A 16,981-nucleotide genomic window follows, 5' to 3' on the forward strand; every position below is an offset into this window, starting at 1 on the left:
ATCCCAACCATATATTCAGATTCTGATGGTTCATCACCCAACTGTGAAGACTCGTCATCATCCTGCGATGAAGAGTCATCTACCTAAAAAAATTTACTGAAAGCGAGGAGACATGATGATATGTTATCATCAGCTAGAATAACGAAGAGACTGACTGACACATTCTCAACTTATATGCTATCTATCGTAGCAATGTCGATGGTGAAGGGACCTCATGGGGGATCTGTTCCAGGAAAGCTTTGTGGTTGTGTCGAAGAAACAACAACATTCATCATACTTTGAAATCCGTATCCAGATCCTAAATTAACATGAATATTGTGAGGGAAATGGGACAGAAACTGAAATTGGGATGGATTGATGAATTGATTTTGTTGGGGCATATAGGGACGAGGAACAAATGAAGTAGCAGTAGCACTATAGTCATCAGCAGCGACATTTTCAGATTCAAAACTGTTTTGTTCACTTGCAGGATCCATGCCTTACAATCTTTCAGCACTATATCTATAGCATACCAAAGTAAAACTCATCGGGACTCCATACAAACAAAATCACAAGCATCTAAGGTGTATACTTAAATCAAGACAACACAATCAAAACAATCTGAGAACACAAGAAAAAAAAAGGAGAAACTTACCAAAACCCAAAACTTGCAGTTCTAGTGGTGAATGGAGAAGAAGAAAAGAACCACCCTGATTTTATAGAGAATATCTATTAACAATCTGGCGTGACTGAATTTTATTTTACCCGCGAAAGAGAAAAAAACTTCCCATCCTATCAATATAAGACAACTGTAACACCACTTTCTCATAAACTTCTGCGGTTGGAGATGATATTCTTGAACTTCCTATATTTAAGGAAAGTTTCAATACAAATCAACAAAGGATGTTTATTTTACCCATCCGTATTTGTAGGACAAGGATGTGCCGTTGGAGATGCTCTTAATTAGGCTTAAATCCTCTATCCCATCCTCTAGTTTCAGAGGATCTCTTTGAGGATTTAATCAATCCATGTCATCAAAAAAAAAAGTAAAAATTCAAATATATTTCAAACAGATTCGTTTCATATTTTTTAACGAAATTTTTATTGTTCTCTGAAAGTTGATAACCTTTGTAAATAAATCTCCTCTATAATGGGTTTGCGTAATGATATCACCACATGAAGAAGATGAGAAGAAGAATTTGATGTAATTAAATTTCTGCAGCAATACAAGATACAAGTATAGAAGACGAAGGGTTTTCTCTGCCATACCAAGCAAAATCAGTATATCAAATTGTGTTTTAGTCTGGATTAGTTTATGCTCAATTCGAGATACCCGATGTTCAAACAAAAGTAAGTCTATCGTTTTCCCTAATTTTTGCAATACTTTGTTACTAGATTGTGTCGTTAAATGATGGTTTTCAATTTTTTATCAAATTCATTGAATCCCAACTTTTGATAAAATGCTTGATAAGGATTAAATAGCTTATTAGTGTCACTTTGATGGAAGTTGTTGTAATAATGTTTTTGCTTCAAAGAAAGCTTCAAGAGGTAAACCTTCAGCCTTTATTTGCAAACCCTTAGCATGAAGGTTCTTATCAGTTAATATTTTTGTAACAACATATTCATTAGGTATATAATTCCTTGATTTGAGTGATTATTGAAATAGTTTTTAATTCTCTAGTATGAGTGATTACTGAAATAGATTTCTACCGGTTAGATCAACTAGTGGTAGAATTTTTCAATTCATGAATTGGCCATGTTTGTAGGTGTATTTATTTGAAAAACTCCTGGTCCATGCCAAAATAAATCTCAGATTCATAAAAAATGCTCAACAAAGATTCCGTTAGTTTATTTGATACAAGGGAGATAATTCTTAAGAGTTTGAAATACTATATTAATAAGTATCAAATTAATACCTTTAAACTAAATCTTCCAAGTCCAGTATATTTTGGTCTTGTTTTGCAATTATATATCCCAACCATGTATTCAGATTCTGATGGTTCATCACCCAACTGTGAAGACTCGTCATCACCCAGAGATGAAGACTCGTCATCATCCAACGATGAAGAGTCATCTACCTACAAAAAATTACTGAAAGCAAGGTGAAAAAGCAGGGGTCTAACAAGCACACCCAATATTTTGCTTAGCAATCTGTATGGAAAAACTCCAATATACTTTTAATAGAATCAACTAGACAATCAGACTCAATCTTAATAAAACTATATCAAAGAGTTATATCTCTCTTTCTCGATTCAATAGTTACTCAAGCAAATATAAATCTGCGAGTCTAATTGAATACAAGAGAAATCACTTGAACGGTACCAAAAACCAATGTTCAAGGATCAATAAATTTCAATCAACAACCAAAGGTTGGATTTCCCAATTGATCGATTCAACGCACAACCTGTGATATTTCAATTATATAAAAAAATATAATGCGGAAAAGAAATAACACAGACACCAGAAGGTTTGTTAACGAGGAAACCGCAAATGCAGAAAAACCCCGGGACCTAGTCCAGATTGAACACACACTGTATTAAGCCGCTACAGACACTAGCCTACTACAAACTAACTTCGGTCTGGACTGTAGTTGAACCCCAGTCAATATCACACTGATCCAAGGTACAGTTGCGCTCCTTACGTCTCTGATCCCAGCAGGATACTACGCACTTGATTCCCTTAGATCGATCTCACCTACAATTAAGAGTTGCTACGACCCAAAGTCGAAGACTTTAATAAACAAATCTATATCACACAGAAAACTCTACGGTAATAGATAAATCTGTCTCCCACAGAACTACCTACGAGTTTTTGTTCCGTCTTTTGATAAATCAAGGTGAACATGAACCAATTGATAATCCGGACTTATATTCCCGAAGAACAACCTAGTATTATCAATCACCTCACAATAAACTTAATCGACTAGCGAAAGAAGTTATGGTGGAATCACAAACGATGAGACGAAGATGTTTGTGATTACTTTTATATCTTGCTTATCGGAGAAATCAATCTCAAGCCAATCTTACGATTGTACTTAGTACGACAGAAACAACAAGATCAGATCACACAACTACAAGAAAAGTAGCATCGGTATGGCTTCACAATCCCAATGAAGTCTTCAAGTCGTTAACCTACAGGGTCTCGGTAGAAACCTAAGGTTAAAGGAAAATCGACTCCATCTAATACAAGTAGTATCACACAGGAGGTGTGGGGATTGCGTTTCCCAGTTGCTAGAGTTCTCCCTTATATAGTCTTTCAAATCAGGGTTTGCAATCAATGTTAGCTTAGTAACAAAGCATTCAGTGTTTATCGTTAGACGAAAACCTGATTAGATTCAAGCTAATATCTTTCAACCGTTAGATCGAAACTTAGCTTGTTACACACAAATGAAATGAATGTTTATCTAAGTTCGTGTAACCGTACCCAAACATGTACATCTAGTTGGTTCAACAATAGTTAACCAAATGGTTAGCCATATGAGCACTTTCATATCAACCATATTCTTCTTTACCATAACTAGTTCAAATGACTCAAATGAACTAGTTAGAGAGTTGTTCAATTGCTTAGATCTTTATAATAAACACAATTGAAACAAAAACGATTTGATTCACTCGATTCATGAACTTTATAGCCACGGATTGCAAACTTGTATTCCTTAGTTTATATAAGTTTAAGTTCATGAACAATCGTTTTTAGAAAATAACCAACTTAAGTACGCGGACTGGTACACGGACTTAAGTACCCGGAATAAGTTTGTTTTCAATTCAGAAACTCCAGCAGAAATTCTCGGGATGAGAACCTCCGAAAGTACGCGGACTCTAGTTCCGGTTTTCCTGATCAACAAAGTACGCATACTTTGTTTCAAGGAATAAGGACTTATACATGTATGAGTTACCTCACAATGTTTATATCCAACCATGGTTATATAATCTAAACTCTCATTTCAATCATTGAAACATTCTTGTAGGACGTTATATGATTGTTATTCACAAACCATTTTTCATCAAAGCCATTTTCAATTGAAATATAACATGACTTTCGTCACTAGTAAAGATGAACTTGGCCAAAGCGAAATCTTACCAACACATATTTCGAGAAATAGATAAGCGAGATAAACTCGGCTCGAAATAGAAAATGTGTATAATCATAGTCTATATAGCAAAACGACTTTTGTCTCAAGATAGGAGATAGAGTAGATAGACTTTTGAGTGATAGATAAGTTGAAGTCTCCACATACCTTTTTGTCGATGAAGTTTCACCAGTTCCTTGAGTAGTTCTTCGTCTCGTATGATGATATCCATGGAGTTCTTGAGCTCAACTACACTTTCTATCCTAGTCCGAGACTTAGCTATAAGTAGACTAGAAATCAAGACTTATAGTTTTGATCACTAACATTGACAAACATGCTTGAGATAGAAACGCATGCGAGTTCGACCGAGTAGTGCTCTAAACGAGGAGACAAGATGATATGTTATCATCAGCTAGAATAACGAAGAAACTGACTGACACATTCTCAACTTATATGCCAGCTATCGTAGCAATGTCGATGGTGAAGAGACCTCATGGGGTATCTGTTCCAAGAAAGCTTTGTGGTTGTGTCGAAGAAACAACAACATTCATCATACTTTGAAATCCGTATCCAGATCCTAAATTAGCATGAATATTGTGAGGGAAATGAGACGGAAACTGAAATTGGGATGGATTGATGAATTGATTTTGTTGGGGCATATATATAGGGACGAGGAACAAACGAAGTAGCAGTAGCAATATAGTGGTCAATAACGACATTTTCAGATTCAAAACTGTTTTGTTCACTTGCAGGATCCATGCCTTACAATCTTTCAGCACTATATCTATAGCATACCAAAGTAAAACTCATCAGAACTCCATACAAACAAAATCACAAGCATCTAAGGTGTATACTTAAATCAAAACAACACAATCAAAACAATCTGATCGATATAAAAAGAACAGAAAAAAAAAAAGGAGAAACTTACCAAAACCTAAAACTTGCAGTTCTGGTGGTGAATGGAGAAGAAAAAAAGAACCACCCTGATTTTATAGAGAATATCTATTAACAGTCTGGCGGGACTGAATTTTATTTTGCCCGCGAAAGAGGAAAAAAACTGCCCATCCTATCAATATAAGACAACTGTAACACCACTTTCTCATAAACTTCGGCGGTTGGAGATGATATTCTTGAACTTCCTATATTTAAGGAAAGTTTCAATACAAATCAGCAAAGGATGTTTATTTTACCCATCCGTATTTGTAGGACAAGGATGTGCCGTTGGAGATGCTCTTAGGCTTAAATCCTCTATCCCATCCTCTAGTTTCAGAGGATCTCTTTGAGGATTTAATCAATCCATGTCATAAAAAAAAAGTAAAAATTCAAATATATTTCAAACAGATTCGTTTCATATTTTTTTAATGAAATTTTCATTGTTCTCCGAAAGTTGATATTCTTTGTAAATAAATCTCCTCTATAATGGGTTTGCGTAATGATATCACCACATAAAGAAGGTGAGAAGAGGAATTTGATGTAATTAAATTTCTGCAGCAATACAAGATACAAGTATAGAAGACGAAGGGTTTGCTCTGCCGTACCAAGCAAAATCAGTATATCAAATTGTGTTTTAGTCTGGATTAGTTTATGCTCAATTCGAGATACCCGATGTTCAAACAAAAGTAAGTCTATCGTTTTCCCTAATTTTTGCAATACTTTGTTACTAGACTGTGTCGTTGGATGATGGTTTTCAATTTTTTATCAAATTCATTGAATCCAAACTGTTTGACAAAATGCTTGATAAGAATTAAATAGCTTATTAGTGTCAGTTTGATGACAGTTGTTGCAATACTGTTTTTGCTTCAAAGAAGGCTTCAAGAGGTAAACCTTCAGCCTTTATTTGCAAACCCTTAGCGTGAAGGTTCTTATCATTTAATATTTTTGTAACAGCATATGCATTAGGTATAAAATTCTTTGATTTGAGTGATTATTGAAATAGTTTTAATTCCTTAATATGAGTGATTATTGAAATAGATTTCTACTGGTTAGATCAACTAGTGGTAGAATTTTTCAATCCATGAATTGACCATGTTTGTAGGTGTATTTCTTTGAAAAACTCGTGGTCCATGCCAAAGTAAATCTCAGATTCATAAAAAATGCTCAACAAAGATTCTGTTAGTTTGTTTGATACAAGGGAGATAATTCTTAAGAGTTTGAAATACTATATATAAGTATCAAATTAATCCCTTTAAATTAAATCTTCCAAGTCCAGTATATTTTGGTCTTGTTTTGCAATTCTATATCCCAACCATGTATTCAGGTTCTGATGGTTCATCACCCAACTGTGAAGACTCGTCATCACCCAGCGATGAAGACTCGTCATCATCCAGCGATGAAGATTCATCTACCTACAAAAAATTACTGAAGGAATGTGTAAGGGGGAGCCTGAACTGGTTGTAGCTTCTGACAAACTGTTGAAAAGAGTAGAGGATGTTTTGAGCCATCCATGTACACGAGCAGGTAATCTGAAGTTGATGATCGACCAATATCAGCACAAAGGAACCTTTAACAAAAGAACAACAAGTCAAATGAGACTGATTAGTAACAGCTTTTCATTGGCTTTAATTTACTAAGTTTAGCTGTTTTCCTGAGAAAAAAGTATTGACCAAAATAAGTGCATGAGTATGCAACTTATCAAGTGTTTTTCAACTTAAGGACATGAAACATATATTAGGTACGGTGAAGTCCATATGAATTAAGGAAAAAACCTCACTTCTGCACTTACTAAATTATTTTCTACAAAACACTTGAGAAGCATTTCAGTATTAACTATCAACTACTGCAATATCCCAATAAAACGAAAAAAGACCTACAAGAACAATGCCAGGCTCACTATGCTGGCAGGCAAACCAATGAAGGGTGGGCGTCAGATAGTGGAATTTACCCTCCAAAGATGATAACTATACAAGCTGAAAGCTCTACCAATTAATTGCACATTCCTTTACAAATCCCTCTCTGGTCATGAATATCGTTTATCCCAAAACCAATGTTGTTCAAGGATCTGCCTAAATAACAGAAGAACAGTTTTTTTTTTCTTTTTCCCATGGTCACTCCTCCCAAAGTTTATAGCGCCTTAAAGCACTTTTAAAGTAAGGATCCACCCAGCGTAAGCTGCTATCTTTTTTTTTGATAAACAGCGTAAGCTGCTGATAAGAAAAATCAGCTAAGCATGTTTTGGCCTGATAAGAAAAATCTAGCCAAATACCTTCTAGTTACACATTTAAGTCCTAAAATGGATGTACAATACAGTAGAAGAATACTGTTACTGACTGCAGCTTCACCACACTCCGCCACACCCTAATCTTTAACAATCACAAAAAAAAAAAAAAATTGTGCACAAACTGCGTACCCCAAAATTTACATGAATTAGTAAAAAAAAAACCAGACAGAGCTTAGTTAACAATCACAGGTTTTGAGAAATTACACAGGATCTAGGTTAGCTAGGTTTACTGCTCATCAGAACAACTTTTTCATAAAAGAGGTAAACCTCATACATTAACGGAAACAACCGATTTGAGTTCGGAAACATTACAGGAGTGATCATAGATCAAATTACAGACATCATAGTTATGGTGAAGAACTATGTTGTAAAAGGCGCTGGGCAAGGCGAGGCACCAATCCCAGCGCCTAGCGCCCGAAATTTAGAAAATAACAACAGAAAGCTTAGTTTGGCGCCTTAGGCGCCTTTTTTGTTTAGGCGCTGGTCCAGCGCTTAGAGCGCCTTTGATGCTCAAGCGCCAAAGGCGCTCGCCTTTTACAACATAGGTGAAGAAATATCAAATTGAAACATACTCCCTTCTTCATTTCTCAACCAACTTACAAATTTCAAAGGAAAAAGTTAAATGGAACCCAGTCCACCTTTGCCAACGAATCCAACAATAAACAATCAGATTTTACAAAAAAAAAAAAAAAAAAAAATGAAAGAAAGAAAAAAGGTAGATTGAATACCGTTTTGAGTATCAAAACAGCTGTTTCACCAGTCTCATTGGAAACCATGACATTTGGTCTTAAACTGGTCCAACCATTCTATCAACACTCCTCTGAACTTGAACAATACGGCTCTAACTACAACAAGGGGGTTTTGAGTTTAACTTTTTTGGGGGTCATAAAAAGTAGACTCAGCCTGCTGCCTGCCATTCGGATATGGACCAAGAACCAAATGGCAATGCCCAAGACTGTTTGTGCCTTTTCAGGACCGGGCCGGCTTATGACTCTTTGAACCCCAACATGGGAACAAATTTCAGAATCAAAAGAAAACAACAAAATACTGAGATGCAATCATGAGAGTAAATAACAAAAGACCACTCAACTCAAAGCATCTAAACAAACAACACAACTTTTTTTATTATATACTTGTGGTATGTGTTCGAATAATTCAACAGGAACTACTAATCAAACTAGGAAGTAAGCGTTCAACTTCTTCTTCACCATCCGGAAGCTGTGAAGCCTGTCTCTTTATTGCTTCTACGTCGAAATTCCAACCGCTCATCCTGTATCGTGGTAATTCTCCCCTTTCCACTTCTGTACGTGTAAGATACTCACTGGACCGAGCTTTCTTGAAGAAGGGATGATGCTTTAATAATTTTTGTGCTGAAGGACGCTCGTGAGGTTGTTTCTGCAAGCACGACTTGATCATTTCCCTAAAAGACTTCGAGAACTTCTTGTCCCTTTCACAATCGAGACCAGGCGGTGCATCGTGTATAATCTTCATAATAATCCTCATGGCAGGAAATTTAGAGTACGGAGCATGCCCATGAGCAAGTTCCAATGCTGTTATACCAAAAGACCAGATGTCAGCTTTAAAGTCGTATCCCTTTTGTTGCTCCAGAACCTCAGGTGCCATCCAGCAGAAAGTTCCCGTAAAAGTGTTTCTTCCATGTAGCCTCTTCCCCTCATCAAAAAGGCTTGCGGAAGCACCAAAATCACAAAGCTTTATTGCACCGCGTGAATCCATTAAAATATTGCCTGCTTTGACATCTCGATGTATGTCCCCGTGTTGGTGTATGTTCACCAATCCTTTCAAAACTTCACGTACAATCGTAGCGATCACAGCCTCTTCGAATCCATCTGGAAAAGCTGTCTTCATGATATGCTGACATGAACCAGTAGCCATGAATGGCATCACCACCCAGAGATGGTGATCTGTAACGAAGGAACAGTGCGCCTTCAAGAGATTTGGCTGATCCATCAGAGTCATGGTCTGTGCTTCATGAGCGATTTTACACAATTCACTGTTCTCCTTTTCGAGATCCAACACTTTGATTGCAACAGTTTCTTGTGTCGGAATACAAACTGCACGATAAATTGTTGCAGTAGCTCCGCTACCTATTTCTTCAAAAAAAAATTATAATGCTCGGCTCCTAAAGGGTATTTCTGCTGCTTTTCCATCTTGGTTTTTTAAGTTTTTCTCAGAGTTCTTCTCTTTTGTTTTCTTGAAAGATCTCTCTGAAAACTTACGAGTAGCTAGTGTTATTCTCTATACGGAACCCTGCCACAATATTTATAGAGGAAACTATGCCACCTTATAAAAACTTAGTTAGACGAGAACTCTAATTTCATTGGCTAGCTTGGCCTATAAAGAAGTTATACGGCGGCCGAATCCTATTTCCAATCAACATTAGACCTTCTACTCTGAAAAGGAGTGGAGTTATTATTCCTAAGTAAAACTAGAAAACTAAACAAGGAAATATCCTGCTTCCTTCCCAAGTTCCCCCTACCAATGGAATTCCTTTCTAAAATCTTCCTCCAGAGGTTTTTTTCTTTCCAGAATATCTATTCTGGAGTCCAGCTGCAGCTTCAGTATATATTACTTTTGCCATCAATACTTCTGTCTTATTTTGCCTTCCGATTTGTTGAAAGTGAAAGTAGAAGCACAACAGATTCATGCATACATTACTAGAAGCAAGGTTTCAAACCTTGTCGGGTGACCTTGGTTACGGTCATACCATCTTGTGCATGATCAAGGGTAAAATTATGGAGATTATGAGGAGTCTACAGACATTTGCAAATGCTTAATTTATGTCGGAGAGACATAGGAAGATGGGAGAGAAATATGAGCTAGAAAATTGTAATTTTATTTCATTTGCACTCAACTAGTTGTAACATACTACATTAGATATGTGGCAGCTTTTATTAATACCCCAAGCTAGCTAACCAAACTAGTAGTACTACTACTACTATTATTATTATCTAGTCTAGAAGCAAAACATCGTAAGACGTCTTTATTACTCACTGTCTCAGACTTGAGCGCAAGTCTAACCTGAGACCTAAGTCCTGGGGTAAGTATCATGGTCTCTTCTCTTCTGTTATTCTTCAACCTGTTAGCTTCTTCCCTTGAGATTTGATAAGCATTCATTAGCACATCTGCTGGCATTGCTCTCAAAGCAGAAGTCTTTCCAACTAGTGGGCTCATCATTGCATTGTCGTTAGTCTTGAAAGCTACCCATTCAAATCCTTCATTTCCAGCTTGTTTCACCACTGCGAAGTTTTGAGGAACAACCAAAATTTGTCCTTGGTTGAGCTGTCCATTGAAGACTTGGCGACCAGCGTTGCCTACAACCTGAACTCTAGCATTTCCTCTTGTAACGTAAATCACACTGTGGGCATTCAAGTGCCAGTGTGGTGCCACTAGTGCATTCTGGTAAAGAACACCTCTCTCAGCACTCATCTGGATGAAGTTAAGGATGGGTAACTTTTGGCTGTTAAGGCTAGTGATTCTTCCACCCTTTTCAGAGTAAATGTCAGCACGAGTTGGATTGGCTATGTTTTGCTTGAGTCTCATGCTACAGATAGTCTCTTCTACTCCATTTGTTACCCGATATTGCTCTTCAGTCTCCTCTTCTTCTCCCCTCTGTGGCCTAATCACTTGAAGTCCTTCTTGAACAAAGACTATGTTTCCTCTCTGGTCATTTTGTCCTTGTAGTCTTCTAGCTGTCTCAGTATTCACACCAAAAGCCTCAGCCAAAGTCTCAACGTCGAATCCATTGAAAATGTTGTTCGTTGGGATCTCTTGCTGCCCTCTACGTTGCTGCTGCTGCTGTTGTTGATACGCTGACCCAGTCTGTGATTGCTGGCTTCCGGCCAGTTGGAATTTCTGTTCGCATTCAACAAGCAAAATCGAGTCAGTGATTATTAGAGTGTCAGTTACCTATCTGGTTCCCAAACCAAATAATCGGTGGTGAATTTTCGTACCCTGAGGTTACGGTCGAGCTGGTTAGCATTGTTACTGGTGTCATGAACAACAACCATGACGAGTGGTGTCTCACCCTCGTTGTAGCACCAATGTGCTTCACCGGTTGGCAAAGCCACGATGTCTCCTTGTTGGATCTGGCGAATCTTTTGATGCTGGTCTCTGGATCTCTGTTGCTGACCTCTTTCTCTCAATCACTGAGTTTGCGGTATTGAGTGGAATGTTTCAGGGCATCCAGGAATGAGTGCTCCAGTCACTCCCCTACCTGGATGGACATGTAGAAAATTAATTTCCATGTTACGGATCTTTGAAGTGAAGGAGTGACAATAAGCTTATAAATGTTAATTGCAATAACATGAAGAATAATATAAAAAAAATGGACATGCCTTGAACTATGTACACGAGTCTTGGTGCATTGGCAAAGGAAGGTAAAAGAAGTCCTCTAGGCTGGATAATGTGTCGCGTAGCGGATACACCGGCACAGTCAAATTGTTCATTTGTCTGATCCCAGAACTCAGTTACACCTGCCTCTGATTCAAATCGCCTATTAGGTTCTTGAGCATTTTAGGCTCTGGATTTGACATTGGCTTTGACCTGCTTGGTATCGACGTTGTGGTTGTCGTTGCTGCTGCTGGCTTTGCCATTCTCCTCCTTGTTGCTCTATCTGAGCTACACAACCATGAAAGAGAAGGATGCAAAGGCCAAGAGAAAATAAATACGACTTCGTCGCCATACAGAATTAACTCTTTGAGATTTTTTAGATTGAGATGGATGTGTGAAATGGTGAATGAGTTTGGTATTTATAGGAGAACGAGAGGTTTTTAGTGTTTGACACATTGCAGATGGTTGGTGAAAAAGATTCCATCTTCAGGCAATTTTCATGTTCGCACTTTGCATGGATTTACTGTGATGCAGAAATAAAAGAATCGGATTCTCTTTGTGAGTGCTGGGATTGGGTGACAGGATTTTAAACTTTTTGGAATGGACAAATTAAGCAGGGTGCGCATTGCATGGACAGATCCACCATAATAACCTTTTTACATCAGCGAACCTATAAAATTATTCAAGGACTTGCACGCTACAACAGTAGACCAAATTGGTCATTCAGTATGCAACCGCAAAGTTAGAATGTCAAAAGATTCAGAGCAAGTAATCTCATGTTAGTAGCTATTGTTTACTGCAAACCCCAATAGCATACAAAATTGGGATTTGTATAGGGTCCGGCTGAGACTCAGCTGCAAACAACAAAAGATATATATACTAAGGCGGGATCAATCATCAAAAGACCACTCAACTCAAAGCATCTAAACAAACTACAAACTTGATTATATATTTTTGGTGTTTGAACAATTCAACTGGAAATAATTAATAGTATACACTGTATTCAATCAGCCACTCGAGCAGAGGGGTCAATTCTCCGTCATCCGGAAGCTGTGAAGCCCTGTGTCTTTATAGCTTCAACGTCGAAATTCCAACCGCTGAACCCCTTTTTTGTGTCGTCCTATTTCTCCCCTTTCCACTTCTGCCAATTTCTTCTGTATAACCATGTCTTGTTTCATCTTTGATTCCTTAGCGGAATCCTCCAGACTAGGTAGTTCCTTCAGCAGTGTACGTGTAAGATACTCACTGGAACGAGCTCTCTTGAAGAAGGGATGCTTTAATAATTGTTGTGCAGAAGGACGCTCGGGAGCTTTTTTCTTCAAGCACGACTCGATGAGTTTCCTAAAAGACTTTGAGAACTTCTTGTCCTTCTCGCAATCGATACCAGGCGGTGCATCGTGTATAATCTTCAGAAGAATCTTCATCGAAGGAAATTTAGAGTACGGGGAATGCCCATGAGCAAGTTCCAATGCTGTTATACCAAAAGACCAGATGTCATCCTTAAAGTCGTATTCGTTTTCCTCCATAACCTCAGGTGCCATCCAGCAGAATGTTCCCGTAAAAGTATTTCTTCCATGTAGCCTCTTTCCCTCATCAAAAAGGCTTGCAGAAGCACCAAAATCACAAAGCTTTATCGCACCACGTGAATTCACTAAAATATTTCCTGCCTTGACATCTAGATGTATATCCCCATGCTGGTGTATGTTCACCAATCCTTTCAAAACTTCGCGTAAAATCGTAGCAATCACAGCCTCTTCGAATCCATCTGGAAAAGCTGACTTCATGATATGCTGACATGAACCAGCAGCCATGAATGGCATCACCACCCAGAGATAGTGATCTGTAACGAAGGAACAGTGCGCCTTCAAGAGATTTGGCTGATCCATCAGAGTCATGGTCTGTGCTTCATGAGCGATTTTACACAATTCACTGTTCTCCTTTTCGAGATCCAACACTTTGATTGCAACAGTTTCTTGTGTCGGAATACAAACTGCACGATAAATTGTTGCAGTAGCTCCGCTACCTATTTCTTCGAACAGATTATATTGCTCGGCTCCTAAAGGGTACTTCTGCTGCTTTTCCATCTTGCTTTCTTGAGTTTTTCTCAGAGTTCTTCTCTTTCGTTTTCTTGAAAGATCTCTCTGAAAACTTTTATGAGTAGCTAATGTTATTCTCTATACGGAACCCTGACACGATATTTATATAGAGGAAACTATGCCGCCTTATAAAAACTTACTTAGACCCGGTCTCTAATTTCATTGGCTAGCTTGGCCTATACAGCAGTTATACGTACGGCACAATCCTATTTCCAATCAACATTACGCTTTCTACTGTGAAAAGGAGTTATTATTCCAAGTTAAACTAGAAAAACTAAATAACGAAATATCATGCTTGTTTCCCAAGTTCCCCCTACCAATGGAATTCCTTTCTAAAATCTTCTTCCAGGGTCTTTTTTTTCTTTTCAGAATATGTATTCTGGAGTTCACCATATATAACTTTGTCTTATTTTTGCTTTCGGATTTGTTGAAAGTGAAAGTAGAAGCACAACAGATTCATGCATACATTTCAAGAAGCAAGGTTTCAAACCTTGACAAGTGACATTGGTTACTGTCCATCTTGTGCATGACCAAGATTACTGTTTCGCAGCAAATCCATTTCCGAGTTAAGAACTTGCTCACTGAAATGTCAATTTTGAACCTTTTATCAGCTAGTAATTCTCCCCTGGATTCTACTCATTATCAGCTAGTAATGCTCCCCTGGATTCTACTCATTATTAACTGTTTCGCAGCAGTTAAGACCGATCACTCCATAAGAAACCTGTTTTGATTTGAGGCATACTTATTTATTATCCCATCTAGGGTGGTTTTACAAGGGGCAGAGACGGACTCAGGAAGTGTAAATTTTCTTTTAAGACCCGGGCTAGAAGCTTGGTCGAGCAAAAAAAAAAAAAAATTTAGGCTTGTGGACTAGCAAGACCACCCGAGCTTTAGCTCAGGGGTAGGTTCGTCCCTGATAAGGGGTGTCTAAAGGTAGTGCAATTACCTATATATCCTTAAACAATCTAATTACTAGAGTGCCCTTATCCTCAAAAACCTAAAATCAAAAATTAAAATAACCTTTAAACTTAAACATCTTGGACACCAATTCAATCAAGCAATCAATCAATCAAAGAAAACACGAATCGAAGTGAGCTATGTTGGAGTGCGAAATCCAAATCTCAATTGCTCTTATACATATTTTAGAATGCATTTGTAACAAACCCATCTTGTTTTTGATTGATTTTATTTTATTTGATCGATAAAATATGATTTCAAAGATGAAATTAGGGTTTCCAGAAGATCAGTTCGGCTGATCTTGGAATATCAATTTTGAGCCGAACCTAGTATATGATTTCAAGAAATACTATGTTCTTCTAATGCGATTTTGCTAGATTTTGTTCGAATCAACCGAACCTAAATTCGTCAGTTACAGAGTTCGGCTGACAAGATATCAGCTGAACCTCTATTTTTTGGAAATACACCTAGGTTCGGCTAACAACAATTTTGTTCAAATCAGCTGAACCTAAATTCATGAGTTACAGAGTAAAGTTCGGCTGATAACTTATCATCCGAACCTCTTTGTTTCGAAAATATACCTAGGTTCGGCTGACAAATTGTCAGCCGAACTGTTCATCTGCTCAGTAGATCTGTGTTTTAAAAAATTCAATTTTTTGATAGATTCAACTTATAAAAAAGACATTAAACCTCGTATAGAAGTCTACCCCTGATTTGAATCACACATTTTGGTCACTTCTAATCACTAAAATCTCAAAACCCAAGTTTCTTTTTCACTTCTTCTTCTTCTTCTTCTCAAAAATTCTAACTCTCTCACAAAAAATTGATTTCTTTACTAATTTAACACTAATAATTTAATTTTTAATCAATCCTTAAAATTCCTAATTAATCAAATCTAATCATAATCGTTAACACTAATTATGTAAGGGTAGTTATGTCATTATCAAAAAGGATGGATAAGGGGTGATGTTGTTTTTTATTTAGTGACCATATTTTGGCATTATTTAGTATGCCTCAAAAAAATCTAGTATGCCTCAAAACAGGTTTCCTCCATAAGAGCAAGTCTTATGGTGGTATCCAAACTATTCCAAATGTGGAAAAACCATGAAATGTCAAGTCTAGTGGCTTCCAAGTTGGGGTCTTCCACAGAAAATCCAAGCAAGGTTCCACGATTGCGTGGAAGGGTTCGTGGAATCCATCTGAACGCCAATAAAAATAGCGCTAAACGCTAATAAGAATAGCGCTAAAAAAACGCCACTAAGAATTGCGTTTTTTTTTATCCGTAGATTTAAAATGAGTTGTTGAAATCTAACGGCTGAGAAAAAAGCTCCATTCTTAATAACGTTTTTTTAGCTCCATTCTTAATTGCGTTTTTTTAGCTCTATTAAGAATAGCATTTCTACTATTCCACCATTACACTTGCACTTCCATCCACAGTTCCAAGTGTTGAGGTGGCGTGGAAGGTGGATGGATTCCACCATAAGACTTGCTCTAAGTATAGTATTCAGTGTATCAACTTCTCTTGGTGGTTGGTGGGCTTATAGTGTTTACACCAAGCTCATTGGCCCAACAACATAGCAGCTGCTTTTTCTCTGTTTCCGGATCTATTTCAGTTTCTGAAAAGTGAAAACTATAATTTGTTTTGGTTTCGCTCATATAGTTTGCTGCATTACTCGTACATAGCATGTCAGCTTAATTAGCAAGCCTTGATTTCATCATATGGAGCAGCATTGCTCGTTCTAATAACTACACCGCTGTATCATTAATTTCTCTTCTGATTTTTTGCTCTTTCCTTGGCACAAGTACCAGGAGTGAGTGAAACTAGGCTTCCAACATAAACAACTCTCTTCATACAAGGGCCGTTCTCTAGCAAGTCCATGCACCTACAAACTATATTTTTACACAATGGGTAATGACATAATGTTTAGTCGTAGACTCGTGGTGTCTTCTAGCAATTAATTCTACCTGTTAATTCAAAATTGTAAAACCTTAGCAACTTCGACAAAGAAAGGCTATGAAGAAACCAAACAGTGTGGTTCGATGTGAAGGACATGGATGAAAACGCAGGTGTGGATCACCGAAATCAACATCATATTTGGCTGCCGTGCTATATTTTTGCCAGAACTTGGTAATTTCAAGTGGCGATAGTGGTGATGGACTGAGAGTATTATCTAGTTTCTTCCGACTGCTGATCTAAGTTAGCCTAATGTATCAGTAAGCGAAATGACAGCATAATAGGCCATTCTACAGGTGTACGCAAGAGAAGGATACAAATATAAGCAAACAACACATGGATTACTTTTCTTAATTGGA

At 37.5% G+C, this 16,981-nt stretch overlaps 1 protein-coding gene and 2 pseudogenes across 1 annotated transcript; all 3 read right to left on the reverse strand.

The window, feature by feature from the left end:
- Nucleotides 1-8,420: 8,420 nt before the first annotated feature.
- Nucleotides 8,421-9,433, reverse strand: LOC113272279 (annotated as a pseudogene).
- Nucleotides 9,434-10,190: 757 nt separating this feature from the next.
- On the reverse strand, nt 10,191-11,967 carry LOC113272280 (annotated as a pseudogene).
- Nucleotides 11,968-12,691: 724 nt separating this feature from the next.
- On the reverse strand, nt 12,692-13,699 carry LOC113273696 (serine/threonine-protein kinase fray2-like). The gene has a single exon (XM_026523334.1). It carries the CDS (start codon nt 13,697-13,699, stop codon nt 12,692-12,694), a length of 1,008 nt encoding a protein of 335 aa, XP_026379119.1.
- Nucleotides 13,700-16,981: the final 3,282 nt, after the last annotated feature.

The sequence above is a fragment of the Papaver somniferum genome, chromosome 4, assembly GCF_003573695.1.
Source record: "Papaver somniferum cultivar HN1 chromosome 4, ASM357369v1, whole genome shotgun sequence".
Lineage (NCBI taxonomy): Eukaryota > Viridiplantae > Streptophyta > Magnoliopsida > Ranunculales > Papaveraceae > Papaver > Papaver somniferum.